Raw genomic sequence first — 15,581 nt, 5'->3', positions numbered from 1 at the left:
TGACGTTTTAATTTTATTTTCTTAGCTGATTTTGTTTTCATTGATTTTATTGTTAATAGTTCAATTTTTCTTCTATTTAATTCTGCATGGCTATTTGAGAGCGATATTTAAAGTAGTGAAGTGAACTAATTAATCTAATTAAGCGAACTAATTAATTTAATTAATTAATTAATATACTTAAATAGTTAACTGAACTTAATTAACTTAACTGCTAACTTCGTCAATTTAACTTAGATACTTGCGTGAAATGAATTTGCTTATCAGTGACCCTAATTGAACAGCTTTATGTACAATTAAAAACGCTAATTTTATCAAATATAAGATTTTTAGCCAAACTGGCCAGCCATGAAAAAACAAAGAAATGAAAATCATTGACTTTTCAAAAGTCAATGAAATGATACAGCGCCAACAGGAAGAGGATGTATCCAGTGAATTGAAAAAGACATTTATTGATTATAACTTCGACAGGACTAACTGCACTTCCTTGACTGTCGATGGAGGATGGAACAATGAGCGGCATAAAGCAAGGCTTGGTTTGACAAGTGAAGCAGATGTGTAATGAGAAACATATTCCACAGCCAATATTCCTGAACTTATATTATACACCAGCAAGCTTTATGAGCTAAATATATGAATATTATGAGTATACTGAACCTTGTGGTGAAGATGGTGAATTTAAGAAGGTTACATGGGCTCAACCATAGACAGTTCAGAAACATGTTGAAAGATTGATATCTAAAGATTACAGCATACAGCAATAAGATGGCTAAGTTGTGAGAAAGTTCTGACTAGAGTATTTGAAGTAAAAAAGGAAATACAAAACTTGTAAATAAAACAGTAATAAAAACATCCGAAATTTGCACAAATTGTCTCTAAAAGCCACAGAGCAATTTTCGGTCTTAAAACGTTAGCGATTTCAAATTTCCGATCAACGAAAACGGAAATGATTGCAATTCTATATGTATAAATAAAAGAATATTTGGGCCGAGGTAACTCCATAAGCGTTAGTTTGCGGTAGTTTTGCAAGAGAAAAAGATGTTCAAAAAGTCAAAATGAATCTATTAACAATAGTTTCATGACCCAAAAAAATTGTTCCGGTAAAACCGACATTTACCGAATATTTGAAGTAAAAAAGAATATACATGCCTTCCTAGGAAGTAAAGACAAGTCACAGCCATTACTGGATGATGAAGAGTTGATACGAAAATTGGCCATTACTACAGACATTACTGGTCATTCAAAACTTCTGAACCTAAAACTACAAGGAGAGATAAAACTAGTTTCTGATCCATACTTTTATTTAAAAGCCTTCAGATACAAACTCGTTTAGTATTAGGAACAAGTACAAGCCAGCAACTTGACGCACTCTCAGGAGTGCAAGGTCTTCGTAGCTTAAGCAACAGCTTAGTTCCTCACATCATTTGCAATTGAGATCCTCAAAGACCTCCAGATGCAGTTTTAGGGGCCTTTTTTTTAACTTGGGTTCAAAGGCAGAAGAAGTGAGGTCATTCCAAAATTCACTTGAAGCCGACGTGGCCAGTTGCTCAAACTGCAGCTGAAGGTCAAAGAGTTACAAGCAAAACTTGTCCTAAGGGACAAGTTCAAAGAGCGACTTTTGAGTTTTTCTCAGTTTTTTGTCAAGAAAGTCTTTTATTCAAATAATTAGATTTCTATTATCACTGTCCTTGGTGTTTTAATGTTTTCTTAAAACAAGGTGATTTATTGTAACTAATCAATAATAAACTAGTATCAATTCAGTGTCCTGTGGTGACGCAGTAATTTTGACCTTAGCTTGGTAATTTGGGACCCAGAGATCGAGCCCGGCAGTGGCCACACACTGCAGGGCCAACACAGAGACCTTAGCATTAAAGAAGCGTCGTTAATCCAATCATTTTTTATCAATTGAGTTTTAACTACTGAGGTAATGAGGATCTCAAATCTAATAAAAACTCACCCACCTGCCTGACTCAGATTTATACTGCCTTTGGTCATCAGAATGAAACTGAACACTAGTCATTTCAAAAGAAACTCGCATGGAACGGCAAGATTCCTTGCCTTGCCAAAACCATTAGCAAATCGAACAGGGCTATGTGGTTAAATTCCGAAAATAAAGTAATACTTACTGATCAAGAACGATCACGTCCTTCTGCTTCGTGTGTGCTTGTGCTAGTCTTAACGCCAAATCATTTGCTTCAGATCCTGAGTTCACCATAAAAAGCACTTTCAAAGGATCAGGAAATAGGGCTGCAAGTCTTTCAGCATAAAGTACCAAATTGTCATGTAGAAAGCGAGAATTTGTGTTTAATAGTGCTGCTTGTTTATTTCCAGCTTCTACTACTTTTGGATGACAATGGCCAACTGTAAAACAAGATAACTTAACACATCTTTAAACTAACAAAAACTCATTATGAAAATTGCCTAAGAAAAATGAATGAATGACTGAAACACTTTACTACGCATCAACACACAAAAGTGAAAACGATGTAGAGCAAAAAGACAGAAAAACAAGAAATATAAGCAAAATACAAAAAATTATATAACACCGACTACAAGCAAACCGAAAAAAAATACCCATCCAGGGATGGTCCAATTATTTCTTGTTTTGTTGCTTAAAGCTTGGACCTGAAATTTTTTCACACTTCTGAGATAACAGACAGAAACCAATAAGTTGTTTTAAAGACGAGATTAAGAAAGGGTTGTGTTGAAACACAATAAAATCCTCCTGATCTACCCTTTGAGAGCAGCTTTTCAAATAGTTTTGGGCAGTTATCTCAGGAGTATGAAAAAGTCAAGTATAGCCCTTAGGCGTGACAGTGACAATATATCAATATGAAGAAATTTTACAATTTGATTGGCTATGATTTATGATAATTAGATACAGCAAAGACTAACACAGGACACACTGGATGAAACAAAATCAAAACAAACCAAAGTAAAGGCAGAGGTACAGCTGTTCTGCAGCTGTATCCAGACTTAATATATCACACAGAGGATTGTGTATATTTTTACTACATATATACATAATATGGAATACAATATGTGAACCTTACACCAGTGAAAGCTCCAACACTAGATCCATTACTAATGTTAGGTGATCTGTTGTATTTTTTCCCTTCCTTGAAACAAACTGACTCACTGGCTTTAGTTCTGCCATTTGTCTTGCTGCATACAAAAAACAACACCAAAAAACAAGAGCTACTTTACTTCTGCAACACAAACTGAGTTAAAATGCACAACGGTTTGATAACTTTTTTGGTGCTCTTTCTTGTTTTACTGGTATACAAAAGAGCTTTGTCAATGATATGTAGCAGTTTGTTGAGAACAGTAACGATGAAGGCAAGAGAGCGTGATCACTATCCCTGGGCTCTTGCCTGCTGTCGTTGATGTTCAAGATAGTTTTGTGGATGACTTGTCACGGTTTCAGGGGAACAGCGACAGTGAAGGTATGATAGTGTGATCACTTTACCAGGGTTCTTTCACACTGTCGTCAGTATACAAGCGAGCTTTATTAACAACCTTTCCAATCTAAGTTTAAAGGTCTGGGACTGGTGTCGGTGCCCGGAAACTGTCTGGTGTAATCACAAGCCTGTAGCCGCGGGTGGCGGAGAATGACGGAAAGGATACTTGGTCGGGAGGTAGAAATAGTGGAATGCGACAGAGAGATCAAGAGGCGGATGAAAGAGATATTGGTACCTCTGCCATTTTCATCTCTGTACCGTCGTCGTCTCTCAGGGACAGGACCACCCTCATGTCCTCGCATAGGGGCCCGATACAGCCAACTTAAGCCAATTCCCAATTCTGAGCATTTCCCGGCCTGGGTTGGCTATTGACGCGTTGAAAGAGAAACACTGTCGAGGTATGGAATGATGGAAGTGGATGCGAGTCATAAAGGGACATAAACCACAATGAACTCCCAGATTAGGATTAAATAAAATGTTACTGGGAATAAAGCTAGATTTTTCCATTTTCAAAGCCGCTGTTTATACCGGTCTCAACCTTAGGGCCGGGCCTTGAGCTCACCACTCAGGCGGTTGAGCCGTCAGTCGGTGAATAGTCTTGTGTTCACCGCAACCAATAAACACTGGATGGCAAATCAGAAGGGATGGCTGAGGTTACACGTGGGAGGTTCCTCCAAGACCACACTCTGGTCCAAGTCTGGAACTGCTTTGCTGTACATGAGGGTCTTGGACAGGGGATTAGAAACCAAGATCAAGATATATATATATATATATATATATATATATATATATATATATATATATATATATATATATATATATATATATATATATATATATAGCCAGAAATAGCAGAGAATTCAAAGAAGTCTGAGGCTGACACAAGCATATGACTAAGTTTCCACTTTCACCCAGAACAAAACAAGCCAAAACCGTAGATAGACCAAAATGATGAGCACAAGGAGGAGCCCCAGCTAAAAAAAACCTAACCGGAGGAAGAAAATAGAAGCCAGAAGGACAAGCGTGGATAGCCCGCAGGATACATCTCCCCATACCAGGGCGCCTGAGGAGAGAACGCCTGAATTGGAACATAGACACATTTCCCTGGCTATTAGCCCATGTCAACCAAAGGGGAAAAAGAGAGACAGAACCATTCTGTCCCAAAATAAGATCCCAGAGGTTACCCTGGCACAACAGTGCCCAAAGATTGAGAGGAGTAGGAAAGATGCTTCTGGGGCACCGAAAGAAAAGAGGAGATTTGCGGAAGCAACCAGATTGATGCCCGTAAGGGTGAGTGAGAGTGACTAGCAGCCCCTCAAAGAAGATGATATTGTTCTTTTAATGGTGATCATTGAGGCCAAGATCATGGAAGGCAGCTTGGACTTGGGCTTAATGTGGCCTCCACAAAATTGAGAGAAAAAATACTTAAAGTAAGGTACCAGAATGATCATGGATTAAAGAGCTAGAGAATGGGTTGGAGCAGGGTTATGTTACCCTCACACCATGAAACACACCTCCAAAAAGGAATTTCTACATTTCGGATCCAAATTTTGTGTTGCCGGAGAAGCTGATAGGGTTGTTTAGTGGCCTGCAATCGTTTCCGCACTAAGGAAACAAGAACTAAGAGCTCATATGGCACTTGTGACGAGGTCGGAAGAATCAAGAGCTCATATGGCATGAGCTCTAGCAAAATTATAAGAATCAATAGATTGATTTAAAAGGAAAATCAGAGGCTTAATATTGGACGGGATTTAATATAAGAGCTCTGAGACACGAGGTCCTTCTAAATATCAAAATTCATTAAGATCCGATTACCCACTCGTAAGTTCAAAATACCTCATTTTTTCTAATTTTTCATCTTTCTTCAGGCCCCAGATCATCAAATCAGGGAAAACGACTTTATCAAGTCAACTTGTGCAGGTGCCCAACACGCCTACCAATTTTCATCGTTCTAGCACGTCCAGAAGCACCAAAGTCGCCAAAGCACTGGACCCCACCCCTAACTCCCTCAAAGAGAGCAGATCTAGTCCGGTTACAAGAATCAAGTATCTACGATATTTACTTATTCTAACCACCAAGTTTCATCCAGATCTCTCCACTCTAAGCGTTTTCCAAGATTTCTGGTTTCTCCCTCAAACTCCCCCAATGTCACCAGATCTTTTCACGATTTGAAATAAGAGCTCTGAGATATGATTTTCTTCTAAATATAAAATTTCGTTAAGATCCGGTCACGCGTTCGTAAGTTAAAATTACCTCAATTTTCTAATTTTTCCGAGTTAACACCCCCCAACTGCCCCAAAGAGAGCAGATTCAGTCCGTTTATGTCAATCACGTATCTAGGACTTGTACTTATTCTTCCCACTAAGATTCATCCCCATCTCTCCACTCTAAGAGTTTTCCAAGATTTCCGGTCCCCCCCCCCCAACTCGTCCCAATGACACTAAATCCAGTAGCAATTTAAAGCAAATGATCTGAGTTACGAGGTCCTTCTAAATATCAAATTTCATTAAGATCCGATCACTCCTTCGCAAGTTAAAAATAGCTCATTTTTCTATTCTTTGAGAATTAATCCCCCCCCCCTAACTCCCTAAAAGAGATTGGATCCGTTCCGGTTGTGTCAATCACGTATCTAGGACTTATGCTTATTTTTCCCATAAAGTTTCATTCCAATCCCTCCACTCTAAGGGTTTTCCAAGATTTCAGGTTTCCCCCTCCAACTCCCCCCAACGTCACAGGATCCAGTCGAATTTAAAAAGCTCTGAGACACAATATCTTTCTAAATATCAAATTTCATTAAGATCCGATCACCCGTTCGTAAGTTGAAAATACCTCATTTTCTCTATTTTTTCCGGATTAACCGTTCCCCCACTTCCCCACAGATGGTCAAATCAGGGAAACAACTATTTATAATATAATCTGGTCTGTTCCCTGATACTCCTGCCAAATTTCATCGTCTTAGCTTATCTGAAAGTGCCCAAACTAGCAAAACCAGGACATACAGACACGACTTACAGAAATTGCGAATGCTATATGTCACTTGGAAAATGCCAAGTGCCATAAAAACTTAAGTTATCAGGATTGCCGTCAAGGAAATTTTTATTTCCAAGAGGTAATTGACGTTGACTTTGTCACTGAAGGGGAGAAATGGAATTTCTGACTCCCCACAAGACTGAGGGAGCACACACTCCTTAAAGTACTCCACAAGAAGCCAGTAGAGTCCACGTCAGCAAAGGACAGAGCGAGAGCTTCTAACTCCAGCTATTTTGAGATGTAGCAAGCATAAAAGTGATGCAGGGCTAGAATGCTGGCAGATCTATCTGCCTCACGGCTAAGCAGCCTCTTATAATCTCGAGAGGTCACTGGCAAAAAACGCGGACACTTTTAGCGACGGTCCAGGAGCCATGGATCGTCGGACGGAAGATTAAGGGTAAGGTCGGAGGAGGAGACCTCTCTACTCATAACGAGGTAAAGAAACGCGACAGTGTTTTACTGATGGTTTTTAATTTGATGGAAAATCCAGGATCAGAGCATGTATGGACCACAATATAACCAAATACTCCCAATGTAGACAAGGAGCCAATTAATTTTTATATTACCTGGGAGAATTTGCTACAGTTTTTCAGGCTAAAATGTTTGAAATGAAATGGGTGGCTTGAAGACTGTCATGAAGACTGTCCTAAAGGCTTTTCAGAATGCAAAGAGATGACAAAAGAGAGAGTTGAATTGCTATGAAGCCTTGAATAGCTTGACACTGAGAGGAAATCCAATTACTTGTATGTGGGTCAAAGAACAATCTGGAATAGAGGGTAAAGAGCCGGCAAAGATAAAGAGCAAAGAGCCAGCAGAGATTGCTTTGAAGCCTTGAATAGCTTGACATCCAAAGGAAATCAAACTACCTGTATGTGGGTCAGAGAACAACCTGGAGTAGAAGGTAATGAGATGATATATGAAGCAGCCAAGGCTGGAACATCGATGAGATGCTATGGTTCAAAATCTTTCATCCCCTTTCTCAGGGCTGCTAGAAGGCAGTGGTGAAAAGTTGGATTAATGAGACAGCCGAACAAAATTGACATTGCAAGGTAGGATAAGAGAAAGCAAAGGAATCACTCTCCAAGTTTAACCCTATATTGACTAAATATTTTAGTCAATAAAATAGCACTAGAGAAGGTTTACGACAAGATTGTTTACAGAAGCCATAACATGAATTATAGATTTTGGGAAACAACTTTCCCACAGAAGGAGGGCTAAATCTACATTATGCCAAAAGTACTATGCATAAAAGGAACATCGATGAGATGCTATGGTTCAAAATCTTTCATCCCCTTTCTCAGGGCTGCTAGAAGGCAGTGGTGAAAAGTTGGATTAATGAGAGAGCCGAGCAAAATTGACATTGCAAGGTAGGATAAGAGAAAGCAAAGGAATCACTCTCCAAGTTTAACCCTATATTGACTTAATATTTTAGTCAATAAAATAGCACTAGAGAAGGTTTACGACAAGATTGTTTACAGAAGCCATAACATGAATTACAGATTTTGGGAAACAACTTTCCCACAGAAGGAGGGCTAAATCTACATTATGCCAAAAGTACTAGATTGTTACTGTAGAAACAAGAAGGTATCTGACAGAAGAATGTCGAACTAGAATTGAGATATTTCATAATATTGTCAAGCTGGAGGACAAAGGGAAGGAAGGATAAGTTGAAAGACAGTTGACAAGATATATGGTACCACCATCCCCCCCCCCCTCACAAATGGACAATAGTTGGTTTGAAGGTATCTGGCCTTGAAAGTCTGAACCTTGATCTAAGGACAGTCCCCTCTCCCTCATTAATGATAATGTTAAGGGCCCAAAGAAGTGAGATTTTTTATTTTATTTGGAAGAGTTAATGAATATATCTTCCAAAATAGATAGGCTAGTCACACACTATTGAACTTAGGATTGAATTGATATTTTGTTCAAGAGTATCTTCTTTATTCTTCTTCTATTTCAGCAAACACAGGCTTTTCAGTCGAGACTATTCAGCCCTTTTCCTTTTTACTCACTCTGTGAGATGGACAGAGCTACTGAGTTGGTTTTTCCTTATTTATTTTGAATCTGCCCAGATTCCTTTCAGGAGATCTTTTGATTCTAAGAGTTGAAATATAAGACGATAAACAGTGATTTCTGAGCTCTGTGTGCAGGTATGGTCAGCTAGAATCTTGGCTGATAGTGAGATTTTGTGGTGTTTGAAGCCTTCTAACAGCTTCCATTGCAGAGTAAATTGTGCGGACGTCAGCATATTACATTCAAATAGGTAATGGTCAATTGTTTCATTTTTAACATTACAAGACCTGCAAAGGGGGGAAGGAGGAACTTTGCCACTTGAATTAGGGAACTGATATGAAAACGCCTGAAAATTTAGCCCATTTGAGCCAGAACGAATTCTATGATAAATCTTAGAAAAATGCTTTTTGGGGAAAGGCGATAGGATTGGATTATTCTTATTTAGCTGTACCTCTAGTAGTCTCCAGCGGTAGATATCTTATTTTTTTTCAGAAGAAAATTCGGCAAAATGACCCAAACTTAAACATAAATCACTAATTTAGAACAACAGTCTCTCAATTAATTGTAGAGAAAAGTGTAGAGTATTTTACTTAGTTAGAATTTCGATTGTACAAAGATGTATAAAAAAAATTGTTTTGATCCAAAGGACCTTGTTTTTTATGCAAAGAACAAATTATCCCAGTTTAACAAACTAGATCCAAGGGTTAATTAGTTGTTGATAGCCAGGAATAAATCAACAAAAGCTACTAGATATTGTATATAGCTTAAGAATAAATTTCTTTTTTTCATGCAGGGTGTCACCCCAAATCCATCTGTTTGATGGATTTCCACACATAAAAGGGGACTAGAATATCCAAAACAGATTATATTCATATTATCAAGTCACTTTAGCATTACTGATCTGTCAGTTGCTGTAAACTGAGTTTACAGCAACTGAGTAAACTGAGTTAACAGCAACTGAGTAAATTGAGTTTACAGCAACTGAGTAAACTGAGTTTACAGCAACTGAGTAAACTGAGTTTACAGCAACTGAGTAAATTGAGTTTACAGCAACTGAGTAAACTGAGTTTGCAACAACTGAGTAAACTGAGTTTACAGCAACTGAGTAAATTGAGTTTACAGCAACTGAGTAACCTGAGTTGTAGCCCCAAGCTGAGTTTTAAAGTAACTTGAAGCTAAACACTCAGGACTTACCCATAAATATAATCAGACTGATTAGAGGGCCATTGTGTCTGTTTATTGGGTACTAAAATGACCAGAGGTTTATGATTATCAGTGCACTCATAGCTATTAGAGTATTAATTCAGTAAACTGCAGCTGCAGTTGTAGGCGACTGTATGGTTATTTATTACCATTCAGAAAAAAGACCAAAGAAACAAAGCTTATATAGAACTTACCATGTGCAACATTATTAATGCAGTCCAAGTACCTCTCACCAGTTTCTGAAAACATATACTGACCACTTGCCCGAACTATTTTGATTGGATCCGACTTGAAGAATAGCTTGCATGAAGGTCTGGAAATATCAATTTTATTAAAACAAAATACATAGACGCCTTCCCTGAGAAAAAGTAAAAACAGGTTTTAACAACACACTTTACATCACAAGTCAACTAAACAAGCAATTAGAATGAAAGTAAATCTAGGCTACTTAAGCATGGTAAAACGTCCGAAGCTGACTTGCAGCACAAACACATAAAAAAGAAATACATGAATCAGTTTCTTGATATTATTAGTATCAAGTCAATAACTTTTTTTCAACCAAGTCAAACCATCGGTATAGCAGAATAAAGAAAACAAACTGTGGGAAAACCAAAATTGTGTTGATCATCATCCCCACAAAGAGCCCTCAGATAAAGCAAATGACCTGAACAAATTATTTTCCTCAATAGTATCAGGTCTCTCTTCCCTCATTCTAGGCACTCTTCATTATTTGAATTCTCTAAATTTTACCATTTAAATAGCCCTAAGACAGGAATTCGAAAATTATGAATCGTAGAAAGGGCAACACTTGTCCACTTGACATTCCGATTGAACTAGCTAAATCCTCTGCAGACAATACTTCCAAATCTTTATCTTTACTTTTTGATGAAACTTCCCTCACTGGTAAATTCTCAAAATTGTTAGAAATTAGGTCTTATAACTCCTCTGACTGAGCAATATTTTCACATGAACAGAAAGGTAACAAGCAATATTTTTATGGTGTCCAACCAATTAGAGGTACTCTCATTTCCTCCAAATTATACAAATGCTGTTTATCTAAGTGGCTCAAAGCAAAGATAATCCCCAATGTTGACCAGAAGCAATTCAAAAACTTATGCTCTATATCCACTACCCACTATCTTGTTCAACTTATGCACACAATATGTAGCACAACTGAATAACCTAATACCTGGCTAAATATTATTGCAGTGGACATACAAAAAGCATTTGATTGAATTAATCACAATAGATTGGTAGAAGATCTATTTTCATAAATTTCAAGTTGACCCCATTTTTAACAAAAATAATTTTGTCTTTCTTCATAGAACAAATGTTGTCATATACCTTAATGTATTTTATGATTCCCTCAACTGAATTTATCCACCTGAATTTCTCACAATGATAGATAACCTTGGTGTTGACTTGTATGATAGATGGAAATTTGTTGACAATCTAACTGTTAAAAATTTGAAAAGTAGTTTTAAAAATTTAAATGTACTTTTAAAATTTTCCTCTCATTTGTCCACCCAATCTTGGGTATGCCTTTCCTTTTTGGTATCCTGGTATCTCCAGTAAAATGTCAGGAAGAATAGAGACATTCTAAAAAAGGTGCCAAAGGATTATCTTCAATGAGGGTAAAGTCCCCTATATATCCCCTAATTTTTAATACAAATTATCATGAAGCAAAACAATTTTTAAAGGCAATGGAAGTCAAGGGTTGTTAAAAATAAGGGGATGAAGTGGGTGTAAAATTATTTTAAAAGGAACATCTAGATGGATAAGAAAAAAACTAAGCCCCCCTCTAGTATTGTCCCCCTCTCAAATAAAAGTTCAAGATCCACTTGCCCCCCCCCCCCTAGTACTCCTTAAAATTTCAAATTGATCTCCACGGATTTTCCCAAAATAGAGACTAAGCTTTTAGACCATTCCTCTCTTATCCCAACCCCTTAAGTAAAGACTTAAGGCCCATTTGCCCCCCCCTCCCAAAAAAAAACAACATGAAACTTTAAGTTGCTCAGGTTAGAATTTTTTAGTTCCCATAATATTGGAAATATTCGATTTCGATCACCTGGCAACACATAATGGCTTTAAATTATCTTGTTACTGAAGTACGAATGGAGAATGGGTTCCTTGGAAGCTTATAGAGCAAAAGATTTCTGGTGGATCACCAAAGATTCATTTTAGGTACCATCTCCACTGCCCCCAGCCCAAAGTTAAAACATGAGGTCCACTTGGCCTGCTTAACACTTCCTGAAAGATATAGCCTTATAACCTAAGCTATTCTCCATAGGTCATTCTGATAACTTGTGTCACATATTGTCATTTTATTTACGTTGGTACATAACATTTCTAATTTCAACAGGGGCTCACAGAGAAAAAGCATTTAGGGCGATTGGAGCTTTAGTGTGTTTAGCCCCCCCCCCCCAACTCCAAATTTGAATCTCCCTTGCATGACCTTGTTTCAACTTGATTCCCAAAGCTGATCTATCTTTATTGAATCCGCTTGTGTTGAGAAGCTAGTAGTAATTCTTTTCCCCAAAGCTTACTTTCAACCAGTTTCACCATCCCTCTATTTAAGTTTTGTTGCCAAAAATGGCTTTAATCTCCATACTAGAAATAAAAATAAAAAAAATTGGCTATGTCCCAGAGGATCCAGAATGAGACTAGTAGAATAAGTTATAGTCTTATCAAATACCCACTGTTTTCAATAAAGATAATGTTTCTTGTGGCATCAGAGAGTGTCTTATTCAGATACGTCAAAGGTTTTATACAGTCTACTTCTGTATTACTAGCATTGTTTCTAATAAGTATTCTTCTTAATTTAAATTCTCTAAGGTGTTTTCTATAAGGTGTGGCCTGTGAGATGTTTCAAACAGGCCAAATTGGCGATTTAGGTCAATTCTGTATTACTAGCATTGTTTCTAATAAGTATTCTTCTTAATTTAAACTCTCTAAGGCGTTTTTTATAAGGTGTGGCTTGTTGGATGTTTCAAACAGGCCAAATTGGCTATTTAGGTATACTTATGTATTACTATTTTTGCTTCTAATAAGTATTCTTCTTAAATTAAATTCTCTAAAGTGTTTTCTATAATGTGTGGCTTGTGGGACGTTTCAAACCGGCCAAATTGGCTATTTAGGTCTACTTCTGTATTACTAGCATTGTGTCTAATAAGTATTCTTCTTAATTTAAAATCTCAAAGGTGTTTTCTACAAGATGTGGCTTTAGAGATGTTTCAAACAGGCCAAATTGGATATTTAGGTCTACTTCTGTATTATTAGCATTGTTTCAATTGCTAATTTAAATTCTCTAAGGTGTTTTTTATAAGGTATGGCTTGTGAGGTGTTTCAATCAGGCCAAATTGGCTATTTACTAGTTAATTATTAGTTAACATGCTAGGTTTTGGTAAAAGACAATAGAGCATTTTAGTGTTTTCGTTTTTCTTTATTTTAGGGCATAAATTAAAAGGAAAGTTGCAATTTATCAAAACTATTAATTAGTTGCATTAGTTAGTTAGTGATTAGTTTGCATGCTAGGTTTTGGCAGAGGACAACAAACCTTGTAAATGTTATCTTTATCCTTTACTTTATAGTCTAAATTAAAAGTGAAGTTGCAATTTACTGCAACTATTTACTAGTTGGATTAGTTAGTTAATTATTAGATAATCATGCTAGGTTTTGGTAGAGGACAACAGATAGGGGAATGCCCTACAGATGTGTAGAGTACCTCCATAGGAGGCACAGACCAAGAAGGACCTTGTCCCACGGGGTCCATAATAGAACCTGGGGCACCCTCTCCTGGGGTCATAAATACAGGTGGAGGAGGAAAAAAGTCCCTCAAATGTACACTCAACAGGGCCCACTGGCGTGTCCACATGTCCCATGAGTTACAAACCTTCTCCCAGTAATGGGTTAAATTGCATGGTGATGCAAAACACCATCGTGGGAGGATCCTCTATAGGAGGAAAACTGCAGCAGGACGTAAGATCCAGATCTATGGACAACGGCCTCTATAAAGGGCTGCCTTAATCTTTTGGGGTACCTGCAAGACTGGGAAACTTGTCATCAACTTTTCCCACTTGAGGAGTGGCGCCCGTTGAGGAAATCATAGCCTAACAAACCATACAGCACTCACACGGGATCTGATTATTGGATTTTTTTCTGGGCTTCGTTTGCTTTGATGGGCGTTTTCGGGATGAAAAACCTCTTCCTGGCTAATTTATCTACTATGGGTTGCCTCCCCGTAGTAGCATAATATTTGTAGACATGAATATATAATGAGTCGGAGGTAATAGGTTTGGGACTGTCTGTGCAGGATTCCGACTCTTGTTGATAGAAGAGCATTGCCAACTGCTGAAAACCATGTTGTGACCAAGATAGGCCCAGGATTGCACAAAGCCTCCAACTTACTGGAGGTCCCAGGGACTTCTTGCTATCTGGTTATAAGCCGGCTTAAGCGCTTCGGTGTAGACTTGAGAAGATATGTTGGTCCCCGTCGTGCACTGGTACCCAGGATCATTGCTTTTCCTGAGGCCAACATAATTTCAAAGATTAAAAGAACATGAAAATTGGATCTTGGAAAGTTACGACGTTAACTAATGACTATCACATTGACATTTTGACTGACGAATTCAGACTGTTTGAACTGGATTTATTAGGAGTTTCAGAAACTCATATCCCAGGGGTAGGAAGCATGAAATAAAGGTGACATAGAATATGTTTACTCAGACAGGAAGGATGGGGTACATAGACAGGGAGTAGGGCTCATGATGAATAAGGAAGCTGCTCATTTTATGACTAAAAAGTTTAGCCTATCAGTTATAGTAGTATATGCCCCTGTTGAACCAACTGATGGGTATACTAGTGACTCAGATGAATTTTACTTACAGTTACAGGAGCAAATAGACAGGGTACCAGGTACAAATATGGTGTTTTTGCAAGGAGATTTTAACGCCCAGGTTGGTAGAAATAGGGATAGATGGTATCCTAGCCTAGATAGACTTTTACAATTTTGTAGGTATAACAACCTAGTTATAACCAATACAGTGTTTGGTCACAAAATGGCCCATAAGTTGATATGGTATTCACGTGATGGTAAGACAGCAAACCTTATTGATTATGTTATTGTCAACCGAAGACTAGCAGGATCAATACAAGATACTAGGGTGTACAGGAGTGCTGTTATTGATGTTAAAAGTAAGGATCACCATCTAGTAGTGTCTAAGGTTAATTTAAAGTTGAAAATTCGGAAGGGTAACTACCTCCCGGAAAGTTTTGATGTTGGTAGACTCCAGGATGAGAATTTGAGAAAAACCTTCCAGGAACAGTTGAATACTAAACTTGAGAGTTTAAAATTTGACAACGTGGAAGATGGATGGAATAATTTTAGAAAAACAATTTGTGAAGTTGCTGATAGTGTCTTAGGGAAGAGTGCTAAGACTGCAACTAGGAATATTAGTAAAAGCTTTAGGTTTAATAGAGAATAGAAGGGTTTTGTACAAGGATTATCTGAGTGATAGGTCGTATGAAAACAAAAGGAATGTAAAGAAAGTGGAGAAAGCATTAAAATATGAACTAAGGATATGTGAAGTGGAGGCCACGGATAAAATTGCTGAGAATCTGGAAGATGCAGCTAGATGGCATAATAGTAAAATATTATACTGGCATGTTAATAAATTGAAAGGGAGTAGTCAATCCAGACTTGTCCCAGTTAAAGATAGAAATGGGGCCAAAATTAGTAATAAGGAAAAAGTTAAAGAAAGATGGGTGGAACATTTTGAGAATGTGCTAAACCCAGATACAGTTGCAGGAAAAGATATAGATGAAATACGAAAAATTTTGTGATACCTTTGATGTGAAGGAAGATTTGTTTAATGAGGA

At 37.6% G+C, this 15,581-nt stretch overlaps 1 protein-coding gene across 1 annotated transcript in view; it reads right to left on the bottom strand.

Moving 5' to 3' along the window:
* Positions 1-15,581, bottom strand: part of LOC136041435 (ethanolamine-phosphate phospho-lyase-like) — a 64,517-nt gene that overhangs the window by 36,788 nt on the left and 12,148 nt on the right. Inside the window, exons 2-3 of the mRNA XM_065726104.1 lie at positions 9,899-10,017; positions 2,124-2,358 (exon numbers count right to left, since the gene is read on the bottom strand). Coding sequence (XP_065582176.1) covers positions 2,124-2,358; positions 9,899-10,017 — 354 coding nt within the window. The remainder of the gene's footprint in view (positions 1-2,123; positions 2,359-9,898; positions 10,018-15,581) is intronic.

The sequence above is a fragment of the Artemia franciscana genome, unplaced genomic scaffold, assembly GCF_032884065.1.
Source record: "Artemia franciscana unplaced genomic scaffold, ASM3288406v1 PGA_scaffold_23, whole genome shotgun sequence".
Taxonomy (NCBI): Eukaryota; Metazoa; Arthropoda; class Branchiopoda; order Anostraca; family Artemiidae; genus Artemia; species Artemia franciscana.
This window is presented reverse-complemented; position numbering and strand designations above follow the sequence as displayed.